Source organism: Schistocerca cancellata, chromosome 7 (genome assembly GCF_023864275.1).
Source record: "Schistocerca cancellata isolate TAMUIC-IGC-003103 chromosome 7, iqSchCanc2.1, whole genome shotgun sequence".
Classification (NCBI taxonomy): Eukaryota; Metazoa; Arthropoda; class Insecta; order Orthoptera; family Acrididae; genus Schistocerca; species Schistocerca cancellata.
In genome coordinates this window covers 225,518,340-225,534,048 of record NC_064632.1, presented here as the reverse complement: position 1 = coordinate 225,534,048, position 15,709 = coordinate 225,518,340, and the positions used below count along the sequence as shown (strand labels likewise).

The window sequence follows — 15,709 nt, the reverse complement described above, 5'->3', positions numbered from 1 at the left end:
AAGCGGAACTTTGCGTGCGCATTCGATACAGCGCTCCCAAATTACTGCGATATTCGTTTTTTTCGATGTGTATTATCAGGAACGTTAAAACTAGGTGAATAACCAGCAGTAGCCTGTTGCACCGGCCCACCCTGGTTGCTACTGCTATGCAGCGGCGCTGCTCAGTCGCTGTTGGAGTAATGTTTATTCTCCGTGTTTTACTGTCCCTGTGAATACAAATATACAAAATGAATACTACACTAATATGGAACCACTGTATCGAATTGGCCCGTAAAATTCCACTTCAAGAAGCATGTTGTTTGTAATGAGAAGCACCGACGTTTCCGCCGATGCTGAGCGTCGCGTGAAAGCTTTGGGCGGACTCCAGCTGCACATTGCAAAAACGAAACTGCAAATACCTGCCGAAACACCAGAGAAAACTTGCCTCACTACTCCAACGAGAGACACCCTGTATATAGGAGGAAGCGATTTGCTGGTTGACTCTTCCAAGAATGGACGCTCTCGGAATTTCAACAGAATACTACAGCGTGTTGCTCAACTCCTTTCTAGTAGCGTCTGCAACTGGAGCTGGATGACCATCTCCGTGAGGGTTTTACGCTTAGTAAACGAACTCGTAACAAAACACACTACTCTTCTTTGTATCTCGTCTATTTTCTCTATTAGTCCTATCTGGTTACGTTTCCATACCGCTCGGATGTAACGAAATATCGGCCGTACGAGCATTTTGTAAGGTGCCATCCTTCGTGGGTGAATTACGCTTCCTGAGGATTGTTCCAGTGAACTGTCTGGCATCTGCCTTCTCTACGATCAGTTTTATTTCGTAGTTCTCCTTAAAGTAGCTACATACACAAACACCCAGATACGTAATATATGTCTTTCTGGTGGTTATTCAGCAATCGTGTAGAGAAATAACGGATCTTTCACCTATTTATGACCAATAAATCACATTTAAGTCCAGTCTCAACTGCCGCTGCCTGCAGTGAGACTCAATCATCTCGGGAGTCGTCTACATTTTGCCACCACTTTCTGCCATTGCGACATCTGTTGAACAGCTTAATCAGCGAGGAGCCTCCTGCTCCGCATCTAATGACGTCATGTTACGGTGTTGAGTGTGACAGACGTGCTGTTTGTTGCGTGTTGCAGAGTGAGGCATGCGATGGCCAGTGAGCGCGCCGGCGCCCAGGGTAGCGACCGCAGCCGCAGCCGCCACAGCAGCAGCAGCGACCGTGGGTAGCGAGGGCGAGAGCTGTGGCGCGCCAGCCATGATGGAGTCGCCGCACCTGTGCCTGCTGTACGTGGCCACGGCCGGCCAGCAGGGGCCCGCGCTCGGCGCCGACGAGGAGGAGGTCGTGCTGCTCGCCTACGTCATGATAGACCTCAGTCTCAACAAGGTGAGTCCTGCGCAGGTCGCGGCTGTCCTTGCTTCAACTTACTTACGTCGCTTTGACCGCCACCTAATGATGTAATAGAGTGTGAAGTCGTACGTGCACCAGCACACAGTTCAGCCGTCAGTATCGCCCTACTTATATGCTGACGATTTCTACATTTAATTCAGTTCCTACACCGTTGTAATTCTGTCAGAGACAGCAAAGGACTTAGAAGTGCAGTTGATCGGAATGGATAGTGTCTTGAAAGGAGGATATAAGATGAACATCAACAAAAGCAAAACGAGGATAATGGAATGTAGTCGATTTAAGTCGGGTGATGCTGAGGGAATTAGATTAGGAAATGAGACACTTAAAGTAGTAAAGGCGTTTTGCTATTTGGGGAGCAAAATAAATGATGATGGTCGAAGTAGAGAGGATATCAAATGTAGACTGGCAATGGCAAGGAAAGCGTTTCTGAAGAAGAGAAATTTGTTAACATCGAGTATAGATTTAAGTGTCAGGAAGTCGTTTCTGAAAGTATTTGTATGGAGTGTAGCCATGTATGGAAGTGAAACATGGACGATAAATAATTTGGACAAGAAGAGAATAGAAGCTTTCGAAATGTGGTGCTACAGAAGAATGCTGAAGATTAGATGAGTAGATCACATAACTAACGAGGAAGTGTTGAATAGGATTGGGGAGAAGAGAAGTTTGTGGCACAGCTTGACTAGAAGAAGGGATCGGTTGGTAGGACATGTTCTGAGGCATTTAGGGATCACCAGTTCAGTATTGGAGGGCAGTGTGGAGGGTAAAAATCATAGGGGGAGACCAAGAGACGAATACACTAAACAGATTCAGAAGGATGTAGGTTGCAGTAGATACTGGGAGATGAAGAAGCTTGCACAGGATAGAGTAGCATGGAGAGCTGCATCAAACCAGTCTCAGGACTGAAGACCACAACAACCACCACCACCATTGGTGTTGCTGAACGCCCACTTCAGGGAGCCATTCGGAATGCGCAGTCACGGGCTCTCGCCCATGGGTTTCACTTCTCTGCCGACATGACCTGCACTTCTGTCGGCGATGGACAACCCATCCTGACCCTGCACGTTTTCTTGATGGCTATCCACTACGGGTAGTCGAAACGTATCGCTTTTTAGGACTGGTTTTCGACGCGTGGCTAACATAGCTTTCCCACATTATCAGCTTAAAAGTAAAAGTGCTGGCGGCATCTTAACGCCCTCCGCTGCCTGAGCAACACCACTTGGGGAACAGTTCGCTCTACATTGGTGCGGTTCTACAAAGCCCTAGTTTAGTCACGACTTGACTATGTGAGTGTAGCGTATGGTTCGTCAGTGCCCTCAGCATTGAAGTTGCTTGATCCTGTGCACTACTGCGGGTTCCGTCTAGCGACGGGCGCTTTTCGAACGAGTCCAGTGACCAGTCTACTAGTTGGAGGCTGGAGTCGTTCCATTGCACACCAGGCGGCGCCAACTGCTCGCCCACTATGCAGCGCACGTCCATAGCTCGCCTCAGCATCCGAATTACCGTCTTTTGTTCCCGAACATAGTGGTTCATCTCCCGGAACGGCGGCCTCAGTCAGGAATAACGATCGCTGTACGTGTCCGTTTCCTGTTGTCTGAACTCGAGTCATTTCCTTTACAGCGTTTCGTACGAGTCCATACACATACGACTCCGTGGTGTATGCCTCGGCCGACACTACGCCTGGACCTTTCGCAATTTCATAAGGACTCCGTTCCTACTGAGGCGCTCCGCAGTCACTTTTTATCGATCCTTGACGCGTCCCAGGGTTCTGAAGTCATCTATACCGACGGCTCATTGGTTGATGGTCGCGTAGGCTTTGCCTATGCTCACTCGGCGCATATCGAACAGCGCTCCTTGCCGGATGGCTGCAGTGTCTTCACAGCCGAGCTGGTGGCCATCTCTCGTGCCCTTGAGCATATTCGTTCCTGCCAAGATGTGTCCTACCTGGTCTGCAGTGATTCGTTGAGTGGTTTCCGGGCCGTTGATCGGTGCTACCCACGCCATTCTCTGGTAGCAACTATCCAGCAGTCGGTTCCTGCCCTCGAACGATCTGGTCGTTCAGTGGTCTTGGAATCCCGGGAAATGAGCTCGTTGACAGGCTGGCCAGACAGGCCACTCGTAAGCCGCTTCTGGAGATTCAGGTGCCCGAACCTGACCTCCGATCGGTGTTACACCGCAAAGTTCTCGGGATGCTGAATGGCGCAGCTTAGTTACGCCCAATAAACTCCGTGCCGTCAAGGAGCACACAAATGCGTGGCACTCTTCCCTGCGGGCTTCTCGCAGGGACTCTGTGGTCCTCTGCCGCCTTCGCATCAGCCACACATGGCTGACACATGGCTATCTTCTCCGGCGTGAGGTCCCACCATGTTGTCGCTTCGGTTCCCGTTCGACAGTGGTCCATCTGCCCACATCTAGCCGCTCTAAGACGAAATTTTAATCTCCCTGACTCCTTTCCTTCGATTTTAGGAGACGATGCCTCCACGGCTACCTTGGTTTTACGTTTTCTTCGCGACGCTGGTTTTTATTCTTCGGTTTAAGTTTTAGTTCATGTGCTTTCTACCCTAGTACTTTCAGGTTAGAGATTTTAATGTGTTGCAGAGCGTCTGGCTCATCCTTTTTTATCATCGTGATCAGCCAGCCCAAGACATCTGCTGTACTGTTTTAAGCTCTTCTGCCTGTTTCTTCTATGTCTGTTCTTTTCTTGTTTTCTGTTGTCGCTCCTGTTCAGCTTTGTGTTTTTTTTTTCCTCCCATCTAGAACGCCTGTGGTGTGTACAGTTTGTTTTCAATTTTATCCCATGGACTTAGTTCAGTGGAACAATGGACCGATACCATGTAGTTTGATCCCTTTGACAATCAAACCAACCAATCCAGCAGCGAGGACGCGTTACATAGCTCGAAGCACACGAAGACTACGACTGGGTCGGTCTTCGAGATGTCGTGCGGGCAAATGAACCACACGACAGCACACCATTAAAATTTACTTTGCTTCTATATACGGGAAAGTTGTTGTGGCCGGTTGCTTCGTTGCGTAGCGTGACGTCAAGTTGGAAGATGCTAGTTGTGTGTTTGCGCCTGGAACGAATGTGATAAACCTTGTTCGTGCACGTACTTCAAGTACATAGCGAAGAGTCGCTTATATCCGTTACTTTGATTTGATGGGCAAAGCAGACGAGATGTACCGACAGATTCAATTTTCTGCAGCAGAATATCTCAGCTGTACTAAACTCTAGATATTTACAGTGAAGACCAGTTTTGGAGTAGTGTTAGAATGAGTCTGACGATCGAGGAAGACAGTACGCTGATGAGACACACAACTACACCACTTTGGCAAGTGCAACGGAAGTAACATTCGTTCCTTGACTGAAAGCAACGCTGGAGTATGGAACAGCGATGCATATTCGTCGTGCTATCTAAGAGTAGAGAAGGCAGAGACGATTGATGCGTTGTACAGCTGACGAAAATGAGAATGTAGAACCATTTCAGAATGACAACTTGTCGGATGGTATTTCCACAAATCTGTGCGGTTTATTCAATGACTCCCATTCAGTACCTTGCTGGAATGCAATTTCGGACTGTACGTCACGCATCTGAATGACGACAGTGAGCCAGTATGAATTTAGCAGATAAATCCCGATTCGGAGTGACTAGCAATTCTGGGCGTTAGTTGCTTGGAGGGAGGAAGATAATCACGTGAAGATATGGTGGGCGTGATGTTACGGTATCATGATCTCTTCTAGAACACCTCATATTCGCAGCATTATTGACCACGGAGGAATCCTGTTAGATTGAGAGGTTCGTTTCTACTTCACGATCTAGTGGTTTACCTAATTTGAGTGGGCTGTGATGCCATTCTCAAGAGTGCCTACGCTGCACAGAGGCAATTACACATGTTGTGCACGAATTGACCTCTCGATTGCGTCCTCTAAATGTTCGTGGGATTTGTGTCGGCTGATCTGGACGACCAAATAATTAATTCCAACTGTCCAGAATGTTCTTCGTACCAATTGCGAGCAATTGTGGAGCGGTTACATGGCGCATTGTAATCCATAAAAATTCCATTGTTGTTCGGGAACATAAAGTCCGTTGATGGCTGCAAGAGGTCTCCCGGTAGCCGAACGTAACCATTTCCAGTCGGTGATCGCTTCAGCTGCACCAGAGGACACAGTCCGTTCCATGTAAAGACAGCCCATACCATTATGGAACCACCACCACCACCACCACCTTGCTCAGTGCCTTGTTGACAACTTCTGTTGTCTATGGCTTCGTGGTGCCTGTGCCACCGTCGAACCCTGCCATCAGTTCCTACCAACTGAAATAGAGACTCAACTGATAAGGCCACGGTTTTCCAGTCGCGATGAGTCCAGTCGACATGGTCTCGCGAGCCCAGGAGACGGGGTGCAGGCGACATCGTAGAAATATCCCATGCGAATAGCTCCAACTACCATTCCGCATTCAAAATCTATTAATACCCGTCGTGCGACCATAATCACGTGGGTCAACTTCCATTTGAATCATCTGAATGCAAATGATTGTTCCACCAATGCGCTGTCATTTTATACCTTGTGTACGCGATACTACTGCTATCTGTATGTTTACATATCGCTATCCCGAGACCTTTTGTCATCTCCGTGTGGTACATGGTGGCCATCACCATTCGATGCTCAGTAGTTCCATGAAGTAATTATTCCTTGTAAAACTTGAAGAGGAAACATTCATTAGTAAACAACACTATTTCTTTTAGACTTTAATATATCTGCGTTTTTACAATAGTTTTGACAAAATTAGGTTTACGGCTTCCAAATGCTATTAAGACAGGAGCATCAACAAAAGCATAGTGCAACTGTTTTGTTTGCGGTATACTGTGACTCATCTCCGAGCTAGGTTAGAATAACTAAACTGTAATAGGCATTCGTGACATAATGAGATTCATTTAGGTACTTGTGTTTACTAAGTTCGCCGTGGGTCAGAACACTGCGATACTTGTTGCGATAGAACATCCTAATAAACAAAACAGGCGCTAATGGCTATTTTGGCTGTTTGTAATTGTGTACTGAGTCGTAGGGTAATTCCTCACTTAAGGAATAACATTCTACGTCTATGATTACGAGAATACTGTCGTCAGTAGTGGTTCACTGCACTGTCGTCACTATTTAAAGAGGTACTCAGATATAGTTCTGATCCAGACCATAATATATACACTGCGAAATAACATTACGTCATCAGTTGACGATTCTTTTTCTGCCTCAGTTACTGGATGTGGTGAATGTTCTGTAGCAAGTTCTATTACCTCTGAAATAAAGCCATCTCTAAATTGGTGTGCTGTTGTTAGTCCATAGTTCCAGATACATTTTCGACTTCGAAGGTGTGGCTTTTTTAATACTGATATCCTAATGCTTACATAGGGTTCTTGGTGGGTTTCATTCTGAATGGCCACGAATGGACAAAAACTACGTTGACAGGTGAAGCCACAAAGTAATTATTTTTAAGTATTAATTTCTCTGTAATAATGTACCAGAAAACTCAGTGCACGTGACTCACTAATTTGGAATCCTCGCAGAATTTAGCCCCCATTATAGCAGCAACCAGTGTGTTGTCGTTTGAGTTCTAGCTCAGTGTACTGAAGCATATGATCTTTAATAGTTGTTCCGTAGACGAGGAAACTGAATTTGTGAAGAATAGTTTCGCTCATGCACGTCTGAGGAGGGACAGAATCGTCAAATGAGAGGCTCGTAAGGCGTTGTTAGTGTAGGAAGCACTTGGTAATGTAGAACGGCCTTCAGTGTCGCAAACCTTTCTCCGATGTTGAAACATACAATGCCCAGCTGGTTGGGCTTGGCATGTGGAGGGGTGGCCATTTATCGCCTGAAGTGAGCGAATCGGACTTAGTCTCCATGGCGGCGGCTATGTTTTATGTCATTCTACAATAGCGTACAGACGATAAGCGACAGTCCAGTGGTCAGACAAGAAAGAGGCAGACATAAGGATAAATTTAATAACTTCAGTATGTTATATGAATGAAGACGAAATTCATGGTGATCCTACACTGTGTTCTTTGATGAATATTTCCAACATATCTTATATCTTGGCACAGACCGCTGTGCCCGACGAACTGTGAAGAAAATGAGTTTTCATGAGTTATTGGTAAAGGGAAGTAACAAGCCTGCACAAGATTCAACAAAAAATTTTGATTGAGTACACTTAGATTCATACAGTTCAGTAGAGATCCATCCTGCATGGGTTCTGCGTGGGATACAGGCGGAAATCCGAGTGAGAATCCATGGAGAAATGTTACGAATTGCGAGATAAAGCATAATGGAATTTGTGCGCGTGGCCTGTCATCCGATTTAGGGGTGATGAGCTTTGTTAAGCTGCGGAGGTACATAAGCCAAACGAATGGAGTTTTCTGCTGGCTGTAAGCTATTCTGTTTTGGCGACAAGTTGTCGTCGTCTGTTGTACTGGCTCTACATTAAGAAAATAATGAATAGTGTGACATTGGGGTGGAGGGGGCGGCTGAGCAAGGTGATAAATAGATGTAGAAGGAACAGCAATCAGCGCACATTTCTGGGGAACTGCAGCCGTTGGTATGGCAGTCGCACGTCAGGGCCATCTGCATGAGAATAGGCGGCGGCGACCGTTGGAGCTGCCGGACGGCCTCGCAAGGTCACGGCCACGTGGACATGGTGGCCTGGGGTCCACATCCTCTAAGGTACGCGCGCTCTCACAAGACCATCGGCGAGGCGGCTGATGGGAGTAGCTGGAAAAAAAAGTCATTACCGACGTAGTCTAGCATATAGCAGTGCAGCCAGCGCGTGTCTGGTGTGGCGTACCGTCCAAATACTGGTTTGATGCTCTCCATGTCACTCTGTGCTGTACAAGTCTCATCTCTACGTAACTCTCGCAACCTACAGCCATTTGAACCTACGTCCTGTACACATACCTTGGTCTCCCTTTGCAATATTTACCCTCACACGTCGTTACATTACTGCAGATCCTTTGCAGAGGTCATTTGGAACGCTCCGCCAATGAGCTGTACAACTGTAGTCCGATTAAAATTACTTGATAGTTGACACTTCATGCATTGGAGCCGTTTTGCGCCACTCAAAGCGCACAACGTTATGTCCGAACCGTTCGCCGTTGCCAAACTGCCACAACAATTGGTCACTTCACCTTTCCCGGCTTTCGTGATGTTTGGATCTCGAATTCTGGGTCTGGCTCTTTTATTCAGTATTTCGTGACAGATGATAACACCAAAGGCAGCCGCCCCCCCCACCCACACACACACACCATGATGCTAATGATACACATACGTATCACACTCAGCGCAGTTAAACACTATTAGATGCTTCCGCACAAGACGCGATTCAGCGTCGCAATTATAATCACAGTGATCGGCTTGCATGAGATAAGCTTCGCACGACATTACATGAAATCAAATATTTGAAAGCTGCTCGGGCACCAGAGGCACAAATGTAAACAGTTCTTTGCAACATAGTGGCATAGCACAGCGGTTACCGTATAGACCTGTCGTGAAGGAGGTCGTAGGTTTCGAATCTCATCAAATAAAGCTAACATTTTTTTAAATTTCCATATCTAATTAAGACTTCCGTCATTTTTATTCAGTTAATTTCTTTAAATGTTTTTTCTTCTAATACTTTGCGTATCGTTTTCAGTAGTGTACTGACTTTTTTTTGCTATTCGTCTTCCCATCATCTATTTTTTGTTTAGAATTTTCCTGTATTGTGTATAATCTGCAACCAATTGCCAACCAGAACTGCTCGTCGGTCCGTAACGCGGCAGTTCGTGTAACCAGTGTGAGAATAGTTTCAGATCACCAGTGAACGATAGCTAGAGATTACAGTTTATTTTTTAGCGCTGAAACTGAAATTTTTTTGTCTTCAGTTGGTTCGTAGGGGTTTTATGGCCGAGAACAAAGGTATCGTTATTTTAGTTCTGCCGATGACTATTGACCGCCGTTTTCTGTGATACTTCGCACAAGGTTGTGGTCAGGTTAGGACATGAGTTTTAAATTAAGGTCCACAAAACGCGTCGTCTGCCGCAGTTCAGTTATTGGCCACTTTATGGCTGTCGACAAAGCATCTCGTATTTCCGTTGTACCTCGCGGCGAACCGTTTCCAACATTTTTCCGCGTTACACATTAATAGTATTTGTGAAGTGACCTACCGTGTTTCTACGTATCACGTGCCGATGTGGCAACACTGTAGCGGCAAGTGATAGACGTCAACTATCAAGTAATTTTAATCGGAGTATAGGTTTTTATGATTGTTCCACATTCCATAAACTTGTAGCAATAAGAAAGAATGCTATTTGCGATGTCGCCGCATTGGTTATGCAACTGTAGAAGGATGCTTCATAAGCCGATGTCACCTTACATGGCATGGCCGTTTGTATGTGGTGGATGTGTGTGTGTGTGTGTGTGTGTGTGTGTGTGTGTGTGTGTATTGTTACCAGTCAAATTGTATGAGGTTTCGTTCGCAAAGCAAGAACTAGTGATTTGTGATTGTAAGAAATTCATAGTTGACGGCTTGACCTGCCCAGTGACCCGAATTGATCTCTAGCAAACTTGTCTTCAGTGTAGCTCGCACGAAATTTGATGCATGACATATTAATTCAGAGTATCGGAACGTAGGTTGAAGTCATCTCCTACAATGAAGTGAAAAACTGTAGCGAGTGAATCTTCGGTTGATAGTGTTTTTTCCCGATGACATGCTTCTGTCTTCCTCGGAGTCACCTCCACGGACAAGCCCCTACGAAAAAGGATGTTATCAGCATTTCGCAACAGTCGCACCGTCTTGCAGTCTTTAGTGCTGACTCATAATGGTTGGCAATCCTTCAGTAAACACGGTACACTTGTAGCGTATCAGGAGTCTTCTTTGGAGTCGAAGGAAGAACACCTCAAAGACAGATGTATGAAATAAGGCTTTTCTGGATTCCATACACATTGTAATATGCAGACTTGTTACGGAAGGAAATACCCGTTAAGGAAGCGCGCGACATACACTCGTCAGTAAAATGGAGAAGTGATAGGACGAACAACCTTACACCAGTAAGTGTAGTGGAGTGCTCGTGAGAAGCAGAGTAACATTTCTGAGGGTTCTGCCTATGGATGATGATGATGATGATGATGATGATGATGATGATGATGATGATGATGATGATGGTAATCTTCATCATTAATCTCCATTTTTAACCGTTCCTCCCCGTCTCTTCTCTGTGCATAAAAAGTCTAATGCTTTTCTCATAGTACCTTCGTCTTTTTGCAGCCCTTTTTTCGCAGCAGCGTAGTTGATTAGCGTGCTTGCTGGTAATGGAAACGCAGGTGTCCGGCGCAGATTGAAATCAGAGCGCGGTGCGGTGTGGCGGCGCGTGACGCCGCCTGTTAATTGGGAATGTGCGTGTGGCGGAGGTGAGAGCGCAGGTGCCACGCACCGCTGCCCAGAAGTCCTCAGCAGCCGTTATTAGCATCATCCCATTAGCATGCGCCAGCGACAGGTGGCCATCGCTGCCCCGCAACTACTACTGCGCTCGGAGGGACCTGTCCGCTTCACGTTCTGCTATTTGACTACTGCTGGCGAGAAGCTTCCTTCATACAGACGAAATGTGGGTGTTGCTGAGCGCTGGAGGCGTGCAGTACGATTAAGCAGTTTATAGTAAAGGAATATATTGATATTACAATGAAATGAATACCCCTAGCTGTATACAGGCGTTGAAATAAGTCAACGGGGACAGTTGAAAATGCGTGCCCCGACAGGGACTCGAACCCGGGATCTCATGCTTACATGACAGACGCTCTGTCCATCTGGGCCACCAAGGACACAGAGGATAGTGCGACTGCAGGGACTTACCTCTGGCACGCCTCCCGTGAGACCCACATTCCTAACTTACTGTCCCGCACTATATTCATAGTGCCCCTGCCCCATTATGCTCGTTACTCGCGGCTTTTTGCCGATTCCCGTAAGACTTCGGGCACTGTTAGTGTATCCGCACAGAAGATGGTCACATGGCCGGTGAGCCTTAACTATATATATGAACATGACATGCCCGAAAGAACAGATACCACCTTCATATATATATATATATATATATATATATATATATATATATATATATAGGAATATTTTTATTACAGTGGTAGGCGAAGACTTCGGATTAGACAAAGAACAGTGAGGTCACTGACTATACTACATAGCAAAAAAAAGCTGCCTCTACATCAGTACTCCAGAAGACATAATCCGCTGATTGACAGTGGATACAAGGTACGATATGGAACGATAAAACGACTCGTAAGCCCGTGCAGAAGCTTTCTCATACTTTCCGAGTAAGCATGTAGACGAAGACGCGACTTACTGTTGAGAACTTGGTAGTACGGGCACACCTGCACAGTGTTACCGACATTATCTACCAAACCAAGCATACCAGCTGTGTGAGAGAAGTTATGAGACATTTATTTTTTATATACCAAACTTTTTGTTTTATTTTTTCAAAAAACAGTATTGTCCCTTTCAAAGTAATTAGCTTCGGTAGCTATTCAACGGTGGAGTCGTTCCCTATCTTGGCAGCAGCGCTGAAGGGCTTCAGCTGGTATGGCCGTTTAATGTGTCAGTCATATTCTTTCGAATTTTCTCCAGAGTCCCTAAATGACGGCCCTTTAACGCATTTTTCCATTTGGGTTCAAATGGTTCAAATGGCTCTGAGCGCTATTGGACTTAGCATCTGACGTCATCAGTCCCCTAGAACTTAGAACTACTTAAACCTAACTAACCGAAGGACATCACACACATCCATGCCCGAGGCAGGATTCGAACCTGCGACCGTAGCGGTCGCTCGGTTCCAGACTGAAGCGCCTAGAACCGCTCGGCCACACCTATCGTCCTTCAATTTGGGAAAATGGAAAAAAAGTCTGAAGGACTCCTACCAGATTAATAGGTAGCTTTGGAACAACAGGAATGCCTTCTGAGGTCAAACATTCCGTGATGGAAGTGGCTGTGTCGCATGGGCCGTGACATGTCACCCATCATCGTTACTGTTAAACGTCGATATGATCTCACAACAGCATGCACATGTTCGACGTTTTCGAAATTGAAGTTCTTCTTAAGCGAGGTCCACCTTCAGCTGTTCTCGGCCTTCATAAAAATGCTTTGTGCCAACGAAAAACATTTGCTCTTGATACGGAATGTTTCAACTTTTCAATGGTCACACACGACGATTCGCCAAGATTAAGACAAAACTTGATGTCATAACTTTGCTCTAAATTCCTCTATTCCATTTTCGTAAGACACAACAATAAGACTTCTTGACTGATGGCGCTCTCAAAAATCACGTCAGGGCTCTACGAAGCTGAAACTCGGACTGAGCATCTGGAAGGGATGAACTCACCGGTGTACACGAATAGAACAACAGAGCGTTGCCAAATAGCTCGCAGTGTTGGCAGTCTCATTACTTTTCTCACACACCTCGTACTTGCTATGCCGAAAAATAACTCTATTCATACTTCCTTGTCGTCGTCGTCTCCGCTCCCAAGTCTTCTCTGTCAGTGTGCCTCAAGACATGCACTGAGTTAACAGCGACTGAAATTTTTGTTATTTGGACGGTGATCAACAATGACAGCACAAGTGTCAAATATGGCGCACTGGGACGCCACGGCAGAGGCGAGGCGACAGGGGCATGGGACGCGCGTGGAGCCTCCTGCACCTGGCACCTACCTGAGAGTGGCCGCTGGCGGCGCTGCCACGGGAGCACACGGCGATTTACGGCCGCTCCAACAGACCTGCCAAACAATACCTTCCGCTCACCCGTACCTAGTTATTTTCGCCCACGTGAGCGCTACAGATACTTATGACACCGAATCTTTTAACTACGATATTCAGATGAGATCAGCTACTTGGGACACACTATCTCAGAACTGCTCAAAACGCTAACTGGAAAAAAGTGTACGGAATTAGTAACTTCGTAAGAGAAGCCAAGTTAGAAGAATAAGCCCGTCTACGTTACAATCACGTTCAATATTTGTCTAAAGCATTCGTAAAGTCAGTTTCAGTTTATAACAACCAACTCTTCAAATATAAACTAACAAATCACTTCTATGTATAGGCCTACTTAAGTTGCAACTAAAACGGTAATTGTCACTGCAGACAACAAGTAATTACTTACCGATTAGACAGGTCACGAAAATCTTTTCCTCTTGTGAGTCAACTTTCTTTAGAACAGTGACCTTTTTCGTCAGATAATCTCTGAATATCTAAACTAACTCGTCAAATCAACGTACTGACATTCTCACGAAAGTGGAAAATTTAGTACTGTAATTTCTTAAAACATTATAGAGCGTATAAAATAACTCGTTTATGTCGCCGTCAGCAATGAAGGGATGCACCCAGAACTGGTTGTTTTTTGCATTGTCTTCTTATTTGGAACTTGCACACAAATCTACTATCTCTTCTGCTGAACGGAGACTGATGGCATTCCTCTGCCGTCTCTTCTGGCTGTCGTACGACGACACGTGAGCGCTGCCAGCAGACCTGCTGTGGTGTCCTATTTCGGTAGGGCCCACAGGGTGGACAGCTGGTTCAGTGTGATCAAGACTATGCATCGCACTCCATCAGCTTAAGTGCTCGGATTCCCAACATTTTTTGAAAAGCTGTCTCTATGATTCTTACAAGGGGAGGTCGCCAATTGTGAAATTCAGATTCGATTCATACTGCGCATAATAAAAGCTGATGGCCAGAGGTGTAATGTGGCAAAGCACCAAGATGCACTTCTCAGCCATTGTCGAGAAAATCGACAGTTAAAGGAAACCGTTGAGGTGAAATACTCTCTACGTTTAGTAATGTTCTACAGCGTCGTGGCGCAGCGGTAAGCGCTCGGGTTCATAATCCGAAGGTCGCCGGATCGAATCTCGCGCCATCAAATTTTTTTACTATTAGTTTTTTGTAATTCATATATATATATATATATATATATATATATACTATTAATGAATTGCTTATGCGTGTTGGTGAAGGCGGATCGCTCTCAATTGTACCGCCTCCATTTTTCCGTTTGTTTGACAGGGTGTACCAAAGCTAGGGACCGCATCTACCTTCTTTCGAAGTTAGCAGGCAACTACGCTGTTATGCGGCGGCTCGTTTCGGCCCATTCAACATCTGTCCTTCAAATGTAACGAGCGAGTAACGGACTTTATATTTCATACCCGCCACAGCAACTTTGTGTTCGTGGGGTCTCTATTCTAATTCGAACGTTTGACTTACGCTATACGTATTCGTTTCGGAATATCGTTTCTACGTCTTACGTTAACTATACGTGGTTAACATTATGAAGACAATTAATAACATTTGTGAAATACAACTTTGTTTGCGGAAAACATAATGATGTTCGAAGTTGCCAGTTTTTCCACGACAAACGACTTTCAACAACTTATTATATGCATAATTGTTGCAACTGATTGCCGGGGATATACACATTTGAATTACAAAAAACAAATACTTAAAAAAAAGGTGGCATGGCGCGAGATTCGATCCGGCGACCTTCGGATTACGAACCCGAGCGCTTACCGCTGCACCACGACGCTGTAGAAAATTATTAATCGTAGAGAGTATTTCGCCGCAACGGTTTCTTTTAAGTGTCGATTTTCTCGACAACGGCTGAGAAGTGCATCTTGGTGCTTTGCCACATTACACCTCTGGCCATGAGCTTTTATTATGCGCAGTATGAATCGAATCTGAATTTCACAATTGGCGGCCTCCCCTTGTTAGATGGGTACTTCTCAAAGTTTAAAATGTCTGTAAGCAATTAAAACTGAGAGAGATGGGGACTCAAAACGCCCACAACTGTGTGTCGCGGACAGCGCCCTACAGGTTGAGTCACCCGAAATGTCTAGCTTCAACTTGCTACTGAATTACCCCCGTTAATTCCACACTCCATATTGCGTATTGCTGCGGCATTGGCAAAGCCAGCAGAACGAATACTGTCCGTTGCGGGTTCAAACTTTGGGATAAATTGTGATGCGCGATCGGAAATACAGGCTTCCGCTTAGTCAGGCTGGTCACAGTTCATTGATAACATAATGTGACAACAAAACGGTTATTCGAGTTAATGTGTAAAATCAGTGAGACTGGAGAAAGGCGTCGGAGTTTCGGAGAAATAATACGCACACAGTCTCAGCGATAGCAAAGACCGATAGATGCGGTAACTAACACACAGTCGCATTAACAAGTCATACATTAAAGTTGCGGAACAGAAGCATAGAACGAAAAGTTCAGGATATGTTAGAATGGTACAGT

The 15,709-nt window shown here is 45.6% G+C and overlaps 1 protein-coding gene across 2 annotated transcripts in view; it reads left to right on the top strand.

The window, feature by feature from the left end:
* LOC126091895 (RNA-binding protein fusilli-like) overlaps positions 1 to 15,709 on the top strand; it is a 1,039,987-nt gene that overhangs the window by 654,864 nt on the left and 369,414 nt on the right. For both annotated transcript variants that reach the window (XM_049907191.1, XM_049907192.1), the window contains one exon: positions 1,144 to 1,391. In XM_049907191.1, coding sequence (XP_049763148.1) covers positions 1,152 to 1,391 — 240 coding nt within the window. In that variant the 5' untranslated portion in view covers positions 1,144 to 1,151. The remainder of the gene's footprint in view (positions 1 to 1,143; positions 1,392 to 15,709) is intronic.